This window comes from Oncorhynchus clarkii, chromosome 19, assembly GCF_045791955.1.
Source record: "Oncorhynchus clarkii lewisi isolate Uvic-CL-2024 chromosome 19, UVic_Ocla_1.0, whole genome shotgun sequence".
Taxonomy (NCBI): Eukaryota; Metazoa; Chordata; class Actinopteri; order Salmoniformes; family Salmonidae; genus Oncorhynchus; species Oncorhynchus clarkii.
This window is the reverse complement of record NC_092165.1, coordinates 32,994,386-33,011,104: the sequence shown is the minus strand read 5'-3', so window position 1 is coordinate 33,011,104 and position 16,719 is coordinate 32,994,386. Positions and strand designations below refer to the sequence as shown.

Sequence of the window (16,719 nt, the reverse complement as noted above, 5' to 3'; positions counted from 1 at the left end):
AGCTCTCTGTCCTTCATAGAATCTGCAAGCTCTGAGACCAGTGTCTCGGCAGATGTTATCCACAGTACAGTTAGTTAGCAGTGACTGGTCTAGGCAAGTGTTATTGAGTCAATGTTCACCACCAGGAGGGGGAGAGAATGATAGCAGCGGGTCACTCCACTCCTGGGAAGATCAAACCGTGGCTGAAGGACCTTAACCATGGCTGGGACCTGCTCCTCAACAACTGTAAAGAGAAGAAATCTCGTCTGCAGCAGGCCTACCAGGTATTTGCACCTCATAGACGTATTGTACTCATCTTTGATGATAGCTACAGTAGATGATACTGTGAAAAAGAGAATGTAACTTTTATCAGATGATAAACTAAAAATAAAATAAAATGTTATTGGTCGCCTACACATACAAAAGTATGTGGATTCGGCTATTTCAGCCACACGCGCCGTTGCTGACAGGTGTATAAAATCGGGCACACACCCATGCAATCTCCTTAGGGAAACATTGGTAATAGAATGATCTTACTGAAGAGCTCAGTGACTTTTAATGTGGCCCCGTCATAGGATGTCACCTTTCCAACAAGTCAGTTTGTGAAAGTTCTGCGCAGTTTGAGCTGCCCCTGTCAAGTGTAAGTCCTGTTATTGTGAAGTGGAAATGTCTAGGAGCAACAGCAGCTCAGCTTGTGGTAGGCTACACAAGCTCACAGAACAGGACCGGCGAGTGCTGATGCATGTAAACAGGTAAAAATCGTCTGTGCTCGGGTTGCAATACTGCCTCTGCAAGCATTGTCAGCACAATAACTGTTTTTCCGGAGCTTCGTGAAATGGGTTTCCATGGCCGAGCAGCCCCGCACAAGCCTAAGATCACCATGTGCAATACCAAGCGTTGGCTGGAGTGGTGTAAAGCTCGCCGCCATTGGATTCTGGAGCAGTGGACACACATTCTCTGGAGTGATGAATCACGCTTCACCATCTGACAATCCGACGGATGAATCTGGGTTTAGCTGATGCCAGGAGAACACTATCAACTGCGAGCCAGGCCTAACCGCCCAACATCAGTGCCCGACCTCACTAATGCTCTTGTGGCTGAATGGAAGCAAGTCCCTGCAGCAATGTTCCTGCAGCAATGTTCCAACATCTAGTGGAAAGCCTTCCCAGAAAAGTGGAGTTTGTTATAGCAGCAAAGGGGGGTCCAACTCCATTTTAATGTCCATGATTTTGGAATGAGATGTTCGATGAGCATGTGTCCACATACTTTTGGTCATGTAGTGTATTTGCAGAGACAACATCCCCTCCAGGTAAAATAATCAAGTAATAAAGCATTCTGCTTTAAAGGCCGAATGCAGCTGTTTTTATTTCAATATCAAATCCTTTCTGGGCAACAATTAAATACCTGACTTTTATAATTTTCTATAAAAATGGTTGAAAAGAAATAAAAAAATGTTGTTGCTTTTTAACAAAAAAAATTCTCAAACAGGAATTTAGCTAGGACTGCCTGGGAGTGGTCGGAGTTAGACTCTCTTTTGTTATTGGTCTATATTAACTTATATCGGCTGCTGATGTCACGAGGCAAGCCAAAACTCCACCCATGCAAAACCTGCTGAATAGAAGGTCTTGTGTAGATTGTACCAGCAACTATTAGGAAATAACACTGATCAAATGCCTTCATACTTTTACAGTGTTAGTTTCATCAGCTGTTGTACAATATGATATAAAACACATTTTGACTGCTCTTGGTCTTTAAGTAAAGTGTTAAGCTATAATTCTTCTATGAATTTGTTATTTTCTACCACCAGGCTTTACAGTTCCAACGTTCTCTGGACGATATCGAGGAGTGGCTTGGGTCCGTAGAAGTTGAAGTAACCAATGAGGACTGTGGCACTGACCTCCCGTCAGTCAACAGGCTGCTGAAGGCTCTACAGGACCTGGAGGAGGTAGTGGATGGCTATCTGGAGAGGGTCCAGGGCCTGGTGGATACAGCCAAGGACTTCAGCTCCAAGGGCAACTTCCTGGCCCAGGAGATCCAGCAACGAGTAGGCCAAACTGTCAATAGGTAAGTTGTTGTTTTTTGTCGAAGATATATAAATAATACTGGCAAAGCATTTTGAATCTTTGATTCTCCCCAACTACATTTAAATATTAGTCAGAGTAACAAAACACAGATTAACAAAACACATGTTTATTACTATGTAACAGAGCACATACACACCAATACTGCATGGCTGTGAGACTGCGCTTGTGAAAGGAATTGTAAGGGTTTTGCACAGTAGTAAGTTTTGGGACCTTTTTTTTTTTTTTACATGATCCTTCAAGACTGATTTGAACCGACTTTCGTTATTGCAGATATAACAGTCTGGCTGAGCCATTGCAGAACCGACGGGAGACCTTAGAATCCTGGCAGCTGTTGTTCCAGTTCTACCGTGACATGGAGGATGAGCTGGTCTGGGTCCAGGACAAACTGCCCTCTGCCTCCGCCAAAGACTGGGGAACCTCCCTACAGAGTACTCAGTCTATGGTCAAAAAACATCAGGTCAGAGACAGGGATGGTCAATGTTCCAGTTTGCAGTTAAGATACTAACAACAACGTTGGGCTTGGGGTTCTGTCAAGAACTTTGTGAGAAATGTATTTGTAAAAAGTGTTATGAATGTAAGATTCCATTGGTTGATTGATTGAACCTCTGTGTGTATGTGTGTGCAGGCTCTGGTGCAAGAGATAGCGAGCCGTACCCCTCTGGTGCAGGCTGTCCAGAACGCAGGGCAGAACCTGGTGAGGGGCAGACACTTTGCCTCGCATGAGATCAGCGAGAAGCTGGCTGAGCTCAAGAAGATTTTTGAGAGCCTGACGAGAGAGTCAGAAAACAAGGGCCGACTGCTACAGGAGGCTCTGAAAATACAGACCTTCCTCTCTGAGGTAGATAACTTTGACCACTGACCATACTCTCTAGACATTCTCTTTGGACACAAACACAGGTTCCACAATCCACAAAAACTCTCTCCTAATACATCTTTCTACAGTGAGGGACTTATGTGCCTCCCAGATATGATGCCCACTGAAGAACCTTTTATAAGCTTACGTTTCTCTTTAGGTTTCAGAACTAGAACTGTGGATGGATGAGCAGAGACCAATGTTAGAGTCAAAAGATTTTGGGAAGAGTGAGGAGGCCACCGAGGTCCTCCTGAGGAAGCTGGACTCTGTAGACCTGGACATGGAGAACCAGCGGCTGAAAGTAGAGTCTCTTCAGGAGACTGGCGCTAAACTGGAGCACTGTGGCCACCCCAACAGGTACAGTATACAAACCTTACAGTATGTACATTATTCACTTTATCTGTTATCAATGTCAGGAATTAACATATGTGGTCTCACAGATATATTCATATTCTATATTCACATATTTAACTACATTCGCATATTTGAAACATGTACATTTAGTGATTTCTAAATGCATTTAGTTGATTTCTTAATGTTTGTCTCTCATTCCAAATGTTGTAAGCCCATTGACATGATACCATGTCTCTCATTTCACGTCAGCCATTTAGTGAGTAAGAGTCTTCCAGACGTGCTGGGTGAGTATGAGAGTCTGCTGCGTGTCTCTGGCTCGCGACGGGCAGCTCTGGAGGATCAGCTGAACCTTTATGTGTTTGAGAGAGAGGCCCGGGAGCTGCAGAACTGGCTGTGCTCCCGCAAGACCCTGGCTGAGTCAGAAGACTTTGGACAAGACCTGGAGGATGTGGAGGTACAGATGCAGAGTGGACTATTCCATTGGTTCCATTATACAGAGCAAATTAGGTGCAGCTCAAGTGTTTTTAAAAGTTTTGACCCATGTCTTGGAGGATGGGAATAGGGCCAGTATGGATAAGCCAAGTACTGGACAGTTTGTTTCAGCTGTTGGGTGTATGTAACGTTTATATATTGCTGTAGCGAAAAAATAATCTTTGTGAGATTACAGTCTTGGTAAAGTACTGTAATCAGACAAGTAATGATCGATATCGAATGCATTTTAGTTTAGAGGCAGGCCACACTTTTCATAATAAAGTTACTGTCTTCCAGATGTTGCAGAAGAAGTTTGAAGACTTTGTGGCTGAGGTGAACACGCTGGGCCAGAGTAAACTCAACACTGTTCAACAACTACGACAGGAGGTGAAGTCTGCTGAAGGCCCGAGACGAGAGGCAGCGCTGCACAAATTATGGGACGACCTCAACCAGAATGTGAAGATTAGAGAGGAGGTAAAAGTCTAAGTCCAGTTCTTCTATCAATAATATTATAAGTCACTACTTAAGTGGGACATTAAACGGTAGGGCAGAATCTACTCACAATTCTATAGTGGCCCTATTTCTTTTCTTTCCCCCAGCTCCTGTACCAAGCTTGATGTGCGTTAAACACTCTCCTTCTAAGTATTGTTTATATATTACTGTGGGTAATTGACCTGAGCCATGGTGATTTAGCAGCCATTTTGTGTGACAGAACCTGAAGTCTGCCCGAGAGGTGCACCAGTTTGACCATGACGTGGACGAGCTGAAGGGTTGGATGAGTGAGAAGGAGGTGGTGTTGGACTCTGACGACCACGATCACGATCTACTCAGTATCCAGGCACTCATCAGACAACATGAAGGACTGGAGGTACAGTACACAATCCAAGTTTATTCAACATGTTTGACTGAGATGGTAGCAGAGCAGTTTCATTGAGGCAGACTCCATTAGCCATCCAAGGCCTGATGACTTGCTTTAGCTCCCTAAACGAATGCCTTTAACTCGGTGGGCTAACAGCCGGTTACACTAACTCACCCATCAAATAACTGTTTGTTTCCAGAGAGACTTGGCGGTCATCGAGGGAGAGGTGTCTCGGACTAAAGAGGAGGGGCGGGGCCTAACCAGGAAGTACCCCCAGGTGCAGGCCAGTCTGGGTGAGAGACTACAGGAAGTGGAGGCTAGCTGGGCTAGTCTGCATGCCAAGGCCATCCAACGCAGGAAGAGACTGGGGCAGGCTGAGGCTATGCAGAGATACCTCACAGAGTGGACAGAACTCATGTAGGTCTACTTCTTTTGATTTCATGTAATTAGGTTTGATAAGCTAAGACCCAAGATGAGACCCAATTCTATAATGTCACATTTATGGTGTGCTTATAGATGTGTAATGTATGCTTTATGAACGTATAATTATTGAGGTGTGATTGATCTAATTTGAACATTTTACAGGAAATTTAAGTGCGATTACGTTTTCAATCATGAGGTTATTTTATTTTTCCCTGTGTTGCCCAGGGCATGGCTGAAAGAGACCTTGTCCCTGGTGAGAGGGGAGGGGTCAGGAGGGGAGGGTGCTGACCTGGAGCAGCTAATCAAAAGACACGAAGAGTACCATGTTCAGATTGACAAGCAGCTCAACAAATCACAGGCTGTGAAAGATGAGGGCAGATACCTCGTGGAGGAAGGCAACTTCATGTGCCAAGAGGTAATAGCACAGTACTTAACAATTAAGACATAATGTCAAAGAAACCTAAACATCAATGTAATGCTAAGATACGGAAATGTTACGTTTCTCTTTTGCAATTGAATTTTTTGCATTATTTTAAGCATTATTGTCCTTGTTTCTATTAATATGTCTTGTGCCACAATGTTAAACATTGTTATAGGAACATTGAATAAAGCTATCTATTGCTGCCAAATTGCAGTTGGAGGAGCGTCTTCTGGAGCTGCAGGAGCTGGAGACGCGGGTGCAGGAGGTCTGGGAGGAGAGGAGGGTGTTGTACCAGGAGGAACTGGAGATCCTACATCTACAGAGGGAGCTGGAGCAGGCAGAGCACTGGCTCAGTACCTACGAAGCTACTCTGAGGGTAGAGGAGTACGGGGTGAGTCTTTTAACTGGTGGACAGCCCAATTAAAAGCCTAGGTGTTAACATAGGATTGTGGCGCAGGAGACCAGGGTTTGAACCTTGTCACTTATATAAATCATCATGCTTTCTGACAATAGTATGAAATAGTAAATATTTTCTTGAATTCCAGATTTTTGATGATACTGGTCATTGGTTTTAGTTCTATGTAATTTCCTTTTTGACCCACTAAGTGAAAGTTGGTTAAGCCTGGTTAAGATGCTCAGTGATGTCTCCTTTCCCAGGACTCTGTGTCAGACGTTCTGGAGTTGATGAAGAAACAGGAGGACTTGGAGGCTATGATTCAAGCCCAGAGTGACAGGTTTAGCACCTTACAGAAGAAGAAAACACAGGTGAGTGAAAGATGAGAGGAAGATATTCACCTTTCTTGACAACGGATGTTGAATTTTGGCTGTTGAATTTTGGCTAACTCCATTAAACCATACAACTCCTTTTGGTTTTCTTTGAACAATGACAACCCAAAAGATGGCTTTGGCATGGATACAGTAGATTACTCTCACACATAGTTTTATTATATATTTTTTTAGAGAGAGCAGAGATTACAAAGCTTCCATGGTGATGATGGAGACAATTCCAGGAAGAAGCTTTCCAGGGTGACCTCCCTGAAGAGGAAACCGTCTGACCCGAAGACCCCCCGACACACTGGCCCTAAACCCCTAAAACCCACAGACTGGGTCCGCAGAACCAGCACCGGCAAACCACCTGATCCAGATTCATCTCCCTCCATCTCCAGCGGCCCCCCTCCCAGCCCCGCCCCTAGGGCCCTGACCACCCAGAACCTTGCCTCTGTGGCCCCCTCTAGATCCCCACGCTTCGCCCCTCCAGTCAACCCTCCTCCATCCCCTCCATCCTCTCCCGCTACAGAGAGCAGTAGCCACTCCTGCTACAGACCCCATAGATTGTCAGTGAAGGAAGAAGAGTTGCCTCCCACAGATAGACCATCTATCGCCCCCAAGCCAAGGCTCTCCCTCAAAAAGACCTTAGCCAGGCATGAGGAGCTGGCCCCAGAAACACCTGTGTCGGCCCCAGCCCCAACCTCACCTGAGCCAGCCTCACATGCATCTCCCCTACCCTCACCTGTATCTGCACCTGTCCTCTCTGAAAATCCTGAGCAGCCAGATAACGAACCCACCACACCCCCTAAACTCCCTCCCCTCTCCGGAGATGTCCCTCCCCCCTCCGGAGACCTGCCCCCTTCCCCTCTACTGCTACACCACAGGAAACTAGAGGACCTACCAGAGGAGATGGCTACGCTGTCAGACTCAACATCTGATGTGAGATCAGATCACTAACTAACTAATTAACAAACTACACTCTGAATCTGAGTGGATAGCACATGTTTGTTTACATTTTACACTATGTCTACTGTTTTCCATCTTGAGAACTGTGTTGTTTACATCTGTGTAGGTCAGTGGTCAAGTGCCTGCCAGAATGGATGGGATGTTGGAGATCAAGGTGAAACAAAGCGGAAACAAAGTAAGACCCTGTTTTACTTTCTCAATGCGGAGGACCGAAACATTCTGACCTAAAAACAATTGTTGATGCTAGGTCATCTCCAGTGTTTTTTTTTTATGATCAAATCATTCATGATTTACAGTAAGATAAAGCAGTAGAACTGTGAAACTGTATTGGTTTGCAGGGGTTGGAGAACTGGGATGCTGTCTATGCATTACTGGAGAGGGAGACACTCAATCTTTTCAAAGACAGAGACGCAGCTACAGAGGTACTGCGTATTCATGAAGTCTACAGAACAATATTTTAAAGTTAAATTCACAGGTGCTTTTAGAGAGAATAATGACTTTTGAACGTACAGTATGTCACTACTTATTTTTTTTCTTTTTTACAGAGGTCTTCCCTATGGCCCCCCATCAATATGGTTGGAGCAGTGTGTAAGGAAAACCCATACTATAGGAGAAAAGACCATACCTTCAAACTAACGTGAGCCTTAAACATTACTGAAAGAGAATCCATGCTTAAAGTGGAAAATCAAGCTATTTCTAAGTACTGTATAAAACATGCCATGTTAGAAGTTTGAGGACTTGTAGATAAAGTATACAAAGACTGCCTCCTCTGACAAAATGTAATTGCATGTGACCGTCTGTTCTTCTGTCTGTGTATGTCCGTTAGTCTGGATGATGGAAGTCAGTACCTGTTCGCTGCCTTTAGCCGAGAGCAGCAGCTCAAATGGGTAGAGGAACTTCAGAACTGCACCAAGTCTGGAAGCTCCTCTGACTCTGAGGATTCTGGGTAAGGCAACTGTCAAACAGAAGGTCCATTTCTTAAAATGTTGTTTTTATAAATTAATAACACATATTTTACCAGTGCCTTTACTGGGATAGTTTGCCAAATAAACAATTTATTTGAATCCTGGTGTTTTTGAGTGTTGTTCTCATTATAAAGTGAATATTTCTTTCAGGAACTCCTCAAAGGACACAGTAGATCATCAGTACTCCAAACAGGTCAACATCAATGATGCTTCTGAGAACAAAGGGTTTCTCAGAGTTGGCTCCAGTGAAAGTGTTGGTTCCAGAGTTGGCTCCAGTGAAAGTGTTGGTTCTAGAGTTGGCTCCAATGAAAGTTTTGGTTCTAGAGTTGGCTCCAGAGAAAGTGTGGTTTCCAATGAAAGTTTTGAGAGCGATATAGGGCCCCCACCAAAGCCCCCCCATACCTATTACAACAAACACCGCTACCCTACAGGAGGGGGGACCAAAGATGAAGGTGAGACTACACATGCATTAGTTTACCACAACTTGAAATATTACAAAAAACAGCCATTTTGAAACTGAAATAAATTCCAGGTGAGACTGCATAACCAACATAATGGTTACAAACAACCATTTTGGTACACAAAGAAATTAAATTCTTCACTACATTTTTTGGCATGTTAACATTGTAATTATATTAATAAATCCTTATAAAATACTCTGAAATACTTTGATGCCACATAACATAATGTGCGGTCTTGTTCCAGGGACTGTAATAACTCAGAGCCTGAGTTCCTTACAGGGGAGGCATCCCCCCACCGCCCAACCTCCTCTACCGCCACAAAGCCTCAATGACCCTGAGACCAAAGACAAACCCAAGAACAAGAGTGTCTTCAAGAAGCTCTTCGGAAAGTGATTTGGGATATTTCCTGTGTTATTAGAATAGAGTCATCTTAACAATTTATATCTTAATATTACCTTTACAATGGTCAAATCAAATGCCACAATCTTTCTGTCGTTAACCATTAGCATTGGTTTATGATATGTTAGCAACAATTTCTATGTTCATTTTCTCCTTGTGCTGATCTACTCAAGATGGCTGCATGCTCATGAGATTTTATGCCAGTGCCTATATAAAAAGCGAATGTATTTATTCAATAGAAATAATTACATTCAGTTTGGCCTATTTCATTTTACACATTTCAAACCACAATCATTTTCGAATCACCACATTTGGTAATTGAACTAATATCTCTTGTGTAGAAACGTATAAATAGATCATCCTTACCATGCTCAAACGAAGTTTCACGTTAATTATGCATTATGTCAATGACAGATTTGCCGATATTAGAATTATACATGTCTATTTTAAGTAAATATGTCACCGATATTTAATTGTATGGATTATAGGCTGCCAATCTTGTTTTGAAAATGTGAAAATATCTTTAACAGCATATTGAGTGAGAAAGAAATACATGATATGAAGTGTATTCTTTAAATATTTTAGTCAAATGAAATGAGAGGACATTTTTCAACGTTAGTATCATTTTTGCAATTCATTTTTATGATTATGATGGGTGTACTTTTACAACTTTTACATTATACATTTTGCAAAAGTCATTCGTATTTTAATTACTTTCGGTTTAGACTGCAACTAAGAATCAACTAAATGACATATTTTAGATTGGGAATGTGTTAGTATAATAAAAGCCTGCATTCAGATAAAATAAGGGGACAATTTTTGTCATCCAATATTCCACATGTATTACGCTTTTTTGTGTAGGCTAGTAGCCAAAATACCTTCACTTTTGATCATCTCATTAAACGGTTATGTATGTTTTGCGGATTCTGTAAAAATAAATGTCTTTGATGGAAATGTTCAATTTCACTGGAATTGAGAAATGCGTAAAGAATCGGACCACAATATACAACCCTACAATAAGTGTCAGCAAAGTACATGCCACAAATGAATGATCTTTCAGCATTTTCGATCCTAGGCCTTCCGGACTATATGCCTTCTTGAGTCAGCAACATTTGCTACCGCTTGATGGCGTCAGAGACAATAAAGCAACAAGACAGTCTATCCCTTGCAGTTCAAAAGTTAATTCGAGATGTTGCCATTGATTTAACATCTTGAGCTTTGTCTATTTGTGATTATTGCATTTAACTTGTTAAACAATTTGGGTAATGTGCCATGATATTTCAGGTCATGGGTTTGATTACTCATTTGGTGTCATTAAGACTAGACGTGTGGGTAGAATAAAAATCATAAAGGGATTTCATATGTGGGCTCTTTTATTGCCTCAAACACAATGATTGTAATGTATAGAGGTTATGGGCAAGATCATTTATTTTGATAGTTTATTTCTGGATCATTTCTGTGCGGTGGTTAGTATTTATAGTAGGTTTATTTATTACGTTTACATTAGTTTGAGGTTTTCCAGTAGGCCTAATTAAAGGACATCGTGTTTTGAACACGGTAGCCTTAGTTTGAATTGTAATCGAAAAGAAAAAGAAAAAAAACCCAGCCCAATTGTATAGTAATAATAACACATTTGACATTTTCAACAATTTAAGGCCTATACAGAGAATCTTTAGAAATCATTCATAAGCAAATGTCATGCTCTACCAGGTTACAGGGTGTAAAATGGTTTATTTGTCAAAGCACCAGATGTAGCCTTACAAATTCTATTGAATATTAACGCATAATATATGTGCCTGTATTTCCTGTTCCACAAAATCACATCATTCCGCTTGCTTGCAAAAATGTTTCATTGTAAACTATGTTGGTAACCCCAAGCCTATAGAATTGTCTTCATTCGATAGGTTATTTGATCAGAAGCCAGTCCCTAGTTGTTATTCGGATCACGCGTCTCCCAAAGCAGCTGCAGCTGATTTAATGAATCACCACACAGCTCAAAGATTTAACAATGTTGTTCTCGGCCAGTAAAATCAGTCAAATAAATCGGAAATGCATTATTCTTGAGAAACTAATTTTAAAACTCCAAATAATAGGCTATTTCCCAAAATGACAAGATTGTAAAAGGGACACATCTCTTATCCTCAATTTTGTGTTTTGTTTCTAATTCATTCAATAGACCTATACACGATAGTAAATTAAAACCCCCTGATGTGTATTCAAATTGGCTTTATATTTAGCGTTACTTTTCATCTTTAAGATTTATTGCAGGATACAAATGTATGCCACACACACATACCCAATTTAAGCCTGGTTAAATTGGGCTCCCACTCCTTGAGTAAACCAATAAGTTCATAAAATAGCCGACTGTACATTAAGGGAAAACGAAAGGCAAATAGTCTCTATTCACCTTTTGAAGTGTGGTTCAAATATCCACACATTACTACAGAACACAACAGTCAAAATACTGTAGACTTATCCGTTATATAGTCATACAGATTCACAATACCGTAACACAGCAGCACCTCTAAACGACAAGACGGCATTGTAAAGGTTGCCAGTAGGTTAGGTCCATAAAATGAATCCACAACCAGACCAATTTGATAATCAAATGTATGATCAAATAATATCGAATAAATTATTAATTATTATTTATCAAGTTTATAAATAAATATAGACGGTTTGCTGTGACAACAGTTGTACAGATACTTTATCTTCATACCTCAATTAGCAAATTATTCTAAGTTGCTTATAAACTGCAGGGTGAACTTGTTTTCATTTTCCATTAAAACACATGCAGACAATAGTTTTAGGTGAATTTTATTTAAAGTCCCGATCAAACATTGAATTTTCATTGAATCAATTTAATCAAAATTCCTTTCTCCATAAATAATAAGATTCCCTCTCCGGGATACGCCTGCTTTTTAAACCAAAAGCCCTTCGCTCCTCTACCGCTAGGGGGCTCTCTGCTCTCACAGATGTGCGCCAGTTTCCATCAGTTTTATAACGGAGTTTTGCGGTATGTCTGCTTGCCTATCGTCTTATTTCCACACAACACTATTTATTTGTGCCCTAAAGTGAATAATAATGTGTTTACATCAACGGCGTGTTTATAAATATTTTGCAGTAGCCTATGTGTCGAGCAGCCCTGTCATTGTATTCAAACAAATCCATGCCTACACTCAATTTATTATAAAGATTAAACTAGTACTTTCAATAAATTATGGTTGTCAGTCTGAGATTAAATTGTAAGCGTTTTGTTTTAGGTTTGCATCTTTTTTTATACGTGAAACATAACATGATTGGAATTATTGATATCATTCTAGTTTTATGGCCGTAGTTGTGTTCTAAATCAAGGATGGGCAACTTTGGGGGCCACAAAAAACCACACACTCAGTCAGGGCCGGCCCCTAGACTTTTGGGGGCCCTAAGCCACATTTAGTTGATGATTACAAGTTTAGATAGCTGGCCGCTATACTAATTTACCAATCTTAGCGGACATGGGCTAATTGAGTGACTGTCAGTCACCAGGTTTACATGCAAGCTTTTTATGCCTGTAAAGTAGGCTACATGTAGGATCAAAAACGACAGGACAGACCTGATGGAAATTGAAAATTTGTGCCGGTAAACTTTTCAAATGTAAAAAAAATATACTAAATACACTAGCCAAGGTAGGTTCTCTTTATGAGTGTAAAATTAATTATATGAGAAATGCTTGGCTGCCTTTTGACAAATACAAATAATCTCGCTATTTTGTCCATAATAATCTCATCAAGCTATACCTTCTTGGTAAACTTTCCAAATATCGACAAAACTAAATATACTAGACAAGGTGGGATCTTTTTGTGTAGGTAAAAGGAATTATGCAAGAAAGGGCGGTGTCAACTGTTTTATGCGCAAATATTGATATAATAACAATCATATTGAAGTAAAACTTGAAGTCACACGATGACATGTTGTGTGGTCCTCCCACTACCATTTGGGAAAGCATACCGTTTATTAGGCTACTGATTAAATAAGTGGCTAGAGCACATATGCCAATACCAGAGTGGGCACACTCGCTATATAAAGCAACATTTTTAGTGACAAACCATCAGTAGAGTTGAAAATACGATGGCATTTATTTATTTTTTGCTACATGGGAACTGAACAGCAAAAGTAATTTTTATGTGCACTATGTCTTTACGCATAGACATTGACCGGCAACAAGTCATTTTGATCTGATTCAAATTGATTCAAGTCAATTTGATTTGATTCAACATCTCTGATGTATAAATATTTTATTTATGCAGATTTTTGAATATTTGCATGAAAATCTGCCGCCAATTGGATGGAAACCTAGCTACTGACTGACATAACAAGAGAAAAACTTCTGATGCACAACCAAATTGTACCTTGTGTATTCTACTATTCTAACTCTCAACAGTAAGTTGAGACCTCATCTGAGTTCCTAATACAGTACATTCAGCATATCATATATATTAGGAACTCTGTCGGTGTCTCAACTTACTGTTGAGAGTTGAAATAGTAGAATATATAAGGTGCAATTTCGAAATTATCTGTGTGTGATATATACATATTTCTTTATTTATTTTCGTTTTTGGAAATTGATCCTCTGGCCTACAAAAAGGTTCGCTGCCAGTTGCCCATCCCTGTTCTAAACCAATAGTATCATTCTACCATTTGTTTAATGTAGGTTCCCTTATGGAAATACGGTTTCTATAGTATAAGAATAACGTTTTATTTAAGATAGGTCTATATCACTGTAAACCCCAAGGCATGTTTTAACTCAAATACTTCTAGTAAGTTGTACTCAAAGTCAATGAAAAGTAATTATTACTTAAAACGTTAGTACCACAAACTCAAAACTAAATGAGAAGTCACACCAACTTTTTTTTTTTTAAGATATAACAGCATGCTCTACTGCAGGTAGATTTTTTTTCTGGAATTGTTATTAATATCTGTATTTTTGCATGTACATTTAGTGATTGATTGATTAAATGTTATACTACACAAAGATAAAAAAAAATTCTAAACTAATCCAGTCATTTCATTTTTGCGCCTGTTACTGAAATGGGTGTTCCAGTTTAAATGGCTTAGGCTATCCAACAGTTGAACTACCCAACACTGGCTAGATTCCAATAGGAATTACACGTCACTTTGCATGCCAGCATAATGTGATTTACAGTTTCTGGTAAATTTCCCAGGTTTTCCAGAAATCCTGGTTGGAAGATTAATATATATATTTATATATATTTTTTTAGGAAAGTTTGTGGAATTTTGCAACCCTACGTGCAGGCCTGATGTGGCTTGTAAACTATGACTTTCAGGCCACTGTATACCGGGAAATTATTGAAGGCGTGGCTTAGTGGGGGCGGGAAATGTAAGAGTCCCTTACAAATAAAATGCATTTGTATTACTCATTACTCACTGCTCACTTCAGCTATTTAAGTTTCTTAACTGAATTTGTTTTAGGTCATCGGTTTCCTCAAAACGTTTGTGTAGCCAGAACTTATCCGGATTTACAGTGTAGGCAATTTGTAAAGTGTAGAATTTTGATTTGTGATGAAATCGGATGCACGTGCTTGAACACCATGGGCACAGCACATGACTATAACTGTCTTTCATCCTATATTTCAAATATATTTAAAGTATAGGCTACTACTGGTAGTTTTCTACTCATATAAATGGCATTTATTCGTTACATTTATTAAATAATTTATTGATGGAGTGCAAACTAATTTGCTACAACAAAATAGAGGATACAAATTGCAGAGATAATACCAGGCGCTCATGACCTTGTTTGTTAACTTGCTGAAAGAAAGCGTTGACAACCAGTCCATTCCTTTTAAGTGATGCGATAAGGCTGTTCAGGAGTACCACATTCTTTGTACAACAGCTAATCTCAGGGATAGTTGGACTCATGACCACCATGAGAATGCAAGACAAACCATCAGATTGCGCATAGATGAGATATGAGCGTTGCTAGGTGCTTGTAGGCCTACACAGTTTACCTTTCTTTTGCAAACCGGAAATGAAATTACAGGACTAAATTAATCGTTTGCACTTGACAATTATATATATCTTACCAAGGGTGTTGTTGAAATTTAACTTACCGATTATATTTGGAAAAATGAGCCTACTCAAATATACTCATCATGCTTTGTCCCATGTTTTTGGCCAGTGTTTCTCCATTGACAAACTATTACATGTCTCTCCAGAAATGTGATAAAAATGAAGTGCGTTACAATAACAGCATCACTATTGTTATTATTATTATTACGTAGGCTATTGTTGCGGTTATTATTATTGTGATAATAATAGCAGCCAAAAGTATCCATGGTAGCCATTCGTCATAGCACTGTCTTGAATCATCCGTGACTAACCACAAGACGACATATTGTATATCATAACAACATAATGAAATGACCAAAATAGGCAAAATAACATGCTGTTTTTTGTTTCATTGTGTTGTTAAAGGAAAACGAACTATGACTGTTATACAACTATGTGTTATTTTTGGATATCTATGCGTATATGTAATCACTATTTTAACATTTCTTAAAACACATGATGTTGGCTTGACATTTTTAACAAATGCCACTAATATTTACATGAGTGTGCATCAACAGTAGGTCGAGCCAAAAAAAGTCACCTTGTGGGAATTCACGAGGCTCTCTGTTTGTATCTCTCCTTCCCATCAGTTATTTCTCTCCTGTGCGCTTGTGCGCTCTCTGCTTGGTGAATTTGTCTCTGCGTGTATGTGTGCGTGTGTGGGTGTGTGTGTATGTGTGTGTCGCTCATCCTGACAAATATCCGTATGAGTTTACCTTAACACACAAATACAACAACACAAATAGACAGCTATAATATAATAAACTGGCCTGACCTGGAGCTGGTCTGAGCTGAGCTACGTGAAAACCTATGATGTTCAACATTTAGGCTACTCGTTCTCGCAAGGCTGTTACGCACCTGGACTAAAGTAATACATTTGTGTTTGAATGTAATATTTCAGATGAAGACAATGGAGGATGGGTTATGACAATTGACTCGAAGGTGCAAAACTTGTTTCTTGGAGCGTTATGACCACTGGGGACACATATTTGTAGGCTAAATATACTAGTACAGTTCTCCCCTATCGATAAATTCCCACTATAACTGAGAACCCTTCGTAAAAAAAGGTTTAAACAGTTTTTATGTTTATAATCCCGGTAAAAACGGCTCACCCTTGCTCTCTAAATTGCAACATCCCTTCTTACCTTGTTACCTGTCATCGTGATTTACTAGTATGGTGATAATTATTCTCATTATAGGCCTAGGTATTATGTAGTAGCCTACCACCAATATGAATACTAGGCCTATAGGCTACTATACTAGGCATACAACTATTAGCAGGAAAGCCTACTACAACTGGTAGGCGAGTTATAGTAAGCCTAACAATTCTACTAATAATGATATGTTGGTGATGTTTGCAACGCCGCATAGCCTATTGGAAAAATATATATGGATTACTTCTCAAAACGGTAACTCCAAACCATTACGCACGAGCGCACGATGGAGATCTTGGGCTCCAAGTAGCGGTGGGCCGAGGGTTGAATTTACTTGAGCTCTAAAAATATGGACCGTAAACAAACATTATTAATTATGAATTAAGTATCTTTAAATACTACCTGAACATTTAATAAGGACCACTGTGCTACTGTGGAGATCTCCATATAA

The 16,719-nt window shown here is 40.0% G+C and overlaps 1 protein-coding gene across 1 annotated transcript in view; it reads left to right on the top strand.

The window, feature by feature from the left end:
• Positions 1-10,358, top strand: part of LOC139375062 (spectrin, beta, non-erythrocytic 5) — a 57,566-nt gene extending 47,208 nt beyond the window's left edge. Inside the window, exons 52-70 of the mRNA XM_071116463.1 lie at positions 126-263; positions 1,787-2,043; positions 2,334-2,520; positions 2,689-2,901; positions 3,077-3,273; positions 3,520-3,724; positions 4,039-4,215; positions 4,454-4,609; positions 4,800-5,017; positions 5,249-5,438; positions 5,659-5,835; positions 6,102-6,209; positions 6,405-7,151; positions 7,285-7,353; positions 7,517-7,600; positions 7,724-7,815; positions 8,005-8,124; positions 8,294-8,595; positions 8,849-10,358. Of these exons, the coding sequence (XP_070972564.1) occupies positions 126-263; positions 1,787-2,043; positions 2,334-2,520; positions 2,689-2,901; positions 3,077-3,273; positions 3,520-3,724; positions 4,039-4,215; positions 4,454-4,609; positions 4,800-5,017; positions 5,249-5,438; positions 5,659-5,835; positions 6,102-6,209; positions 6,405-7,151; positions 7,285-7,353; positions 7,517-7,600; positions 7,724-7,815; positions 8,005-8,124; positions 8,294-8,595; positions 8,849-8,997 (3,786 nt within the window). The 3' untranslated portion in view covers positions 8,998-10,358. The remainder of the gene's footprint in view (positions 1-125; positions 264-1,786; positions 2,044-2,333; positions 2,521-2,688; positions 2,902-3,076; positions 3,274-3,519; positions 3,725-4,038; positions 4,216-4,453; positions 4,610-4,799; positions 5,018-5,248; positions 5,439-5,658; positions 5,836-6,101; positions 6,210-6,404; positions 7,152-7,284; positions 7,354-7,516; positions 7,601-7,723; positions 7,816-8,004; positions 8,125-8,293; positions 8,596-8,848) is intronic.
• Positions 10,359-16,719: the final 6,361 nt, after the last annotated feature.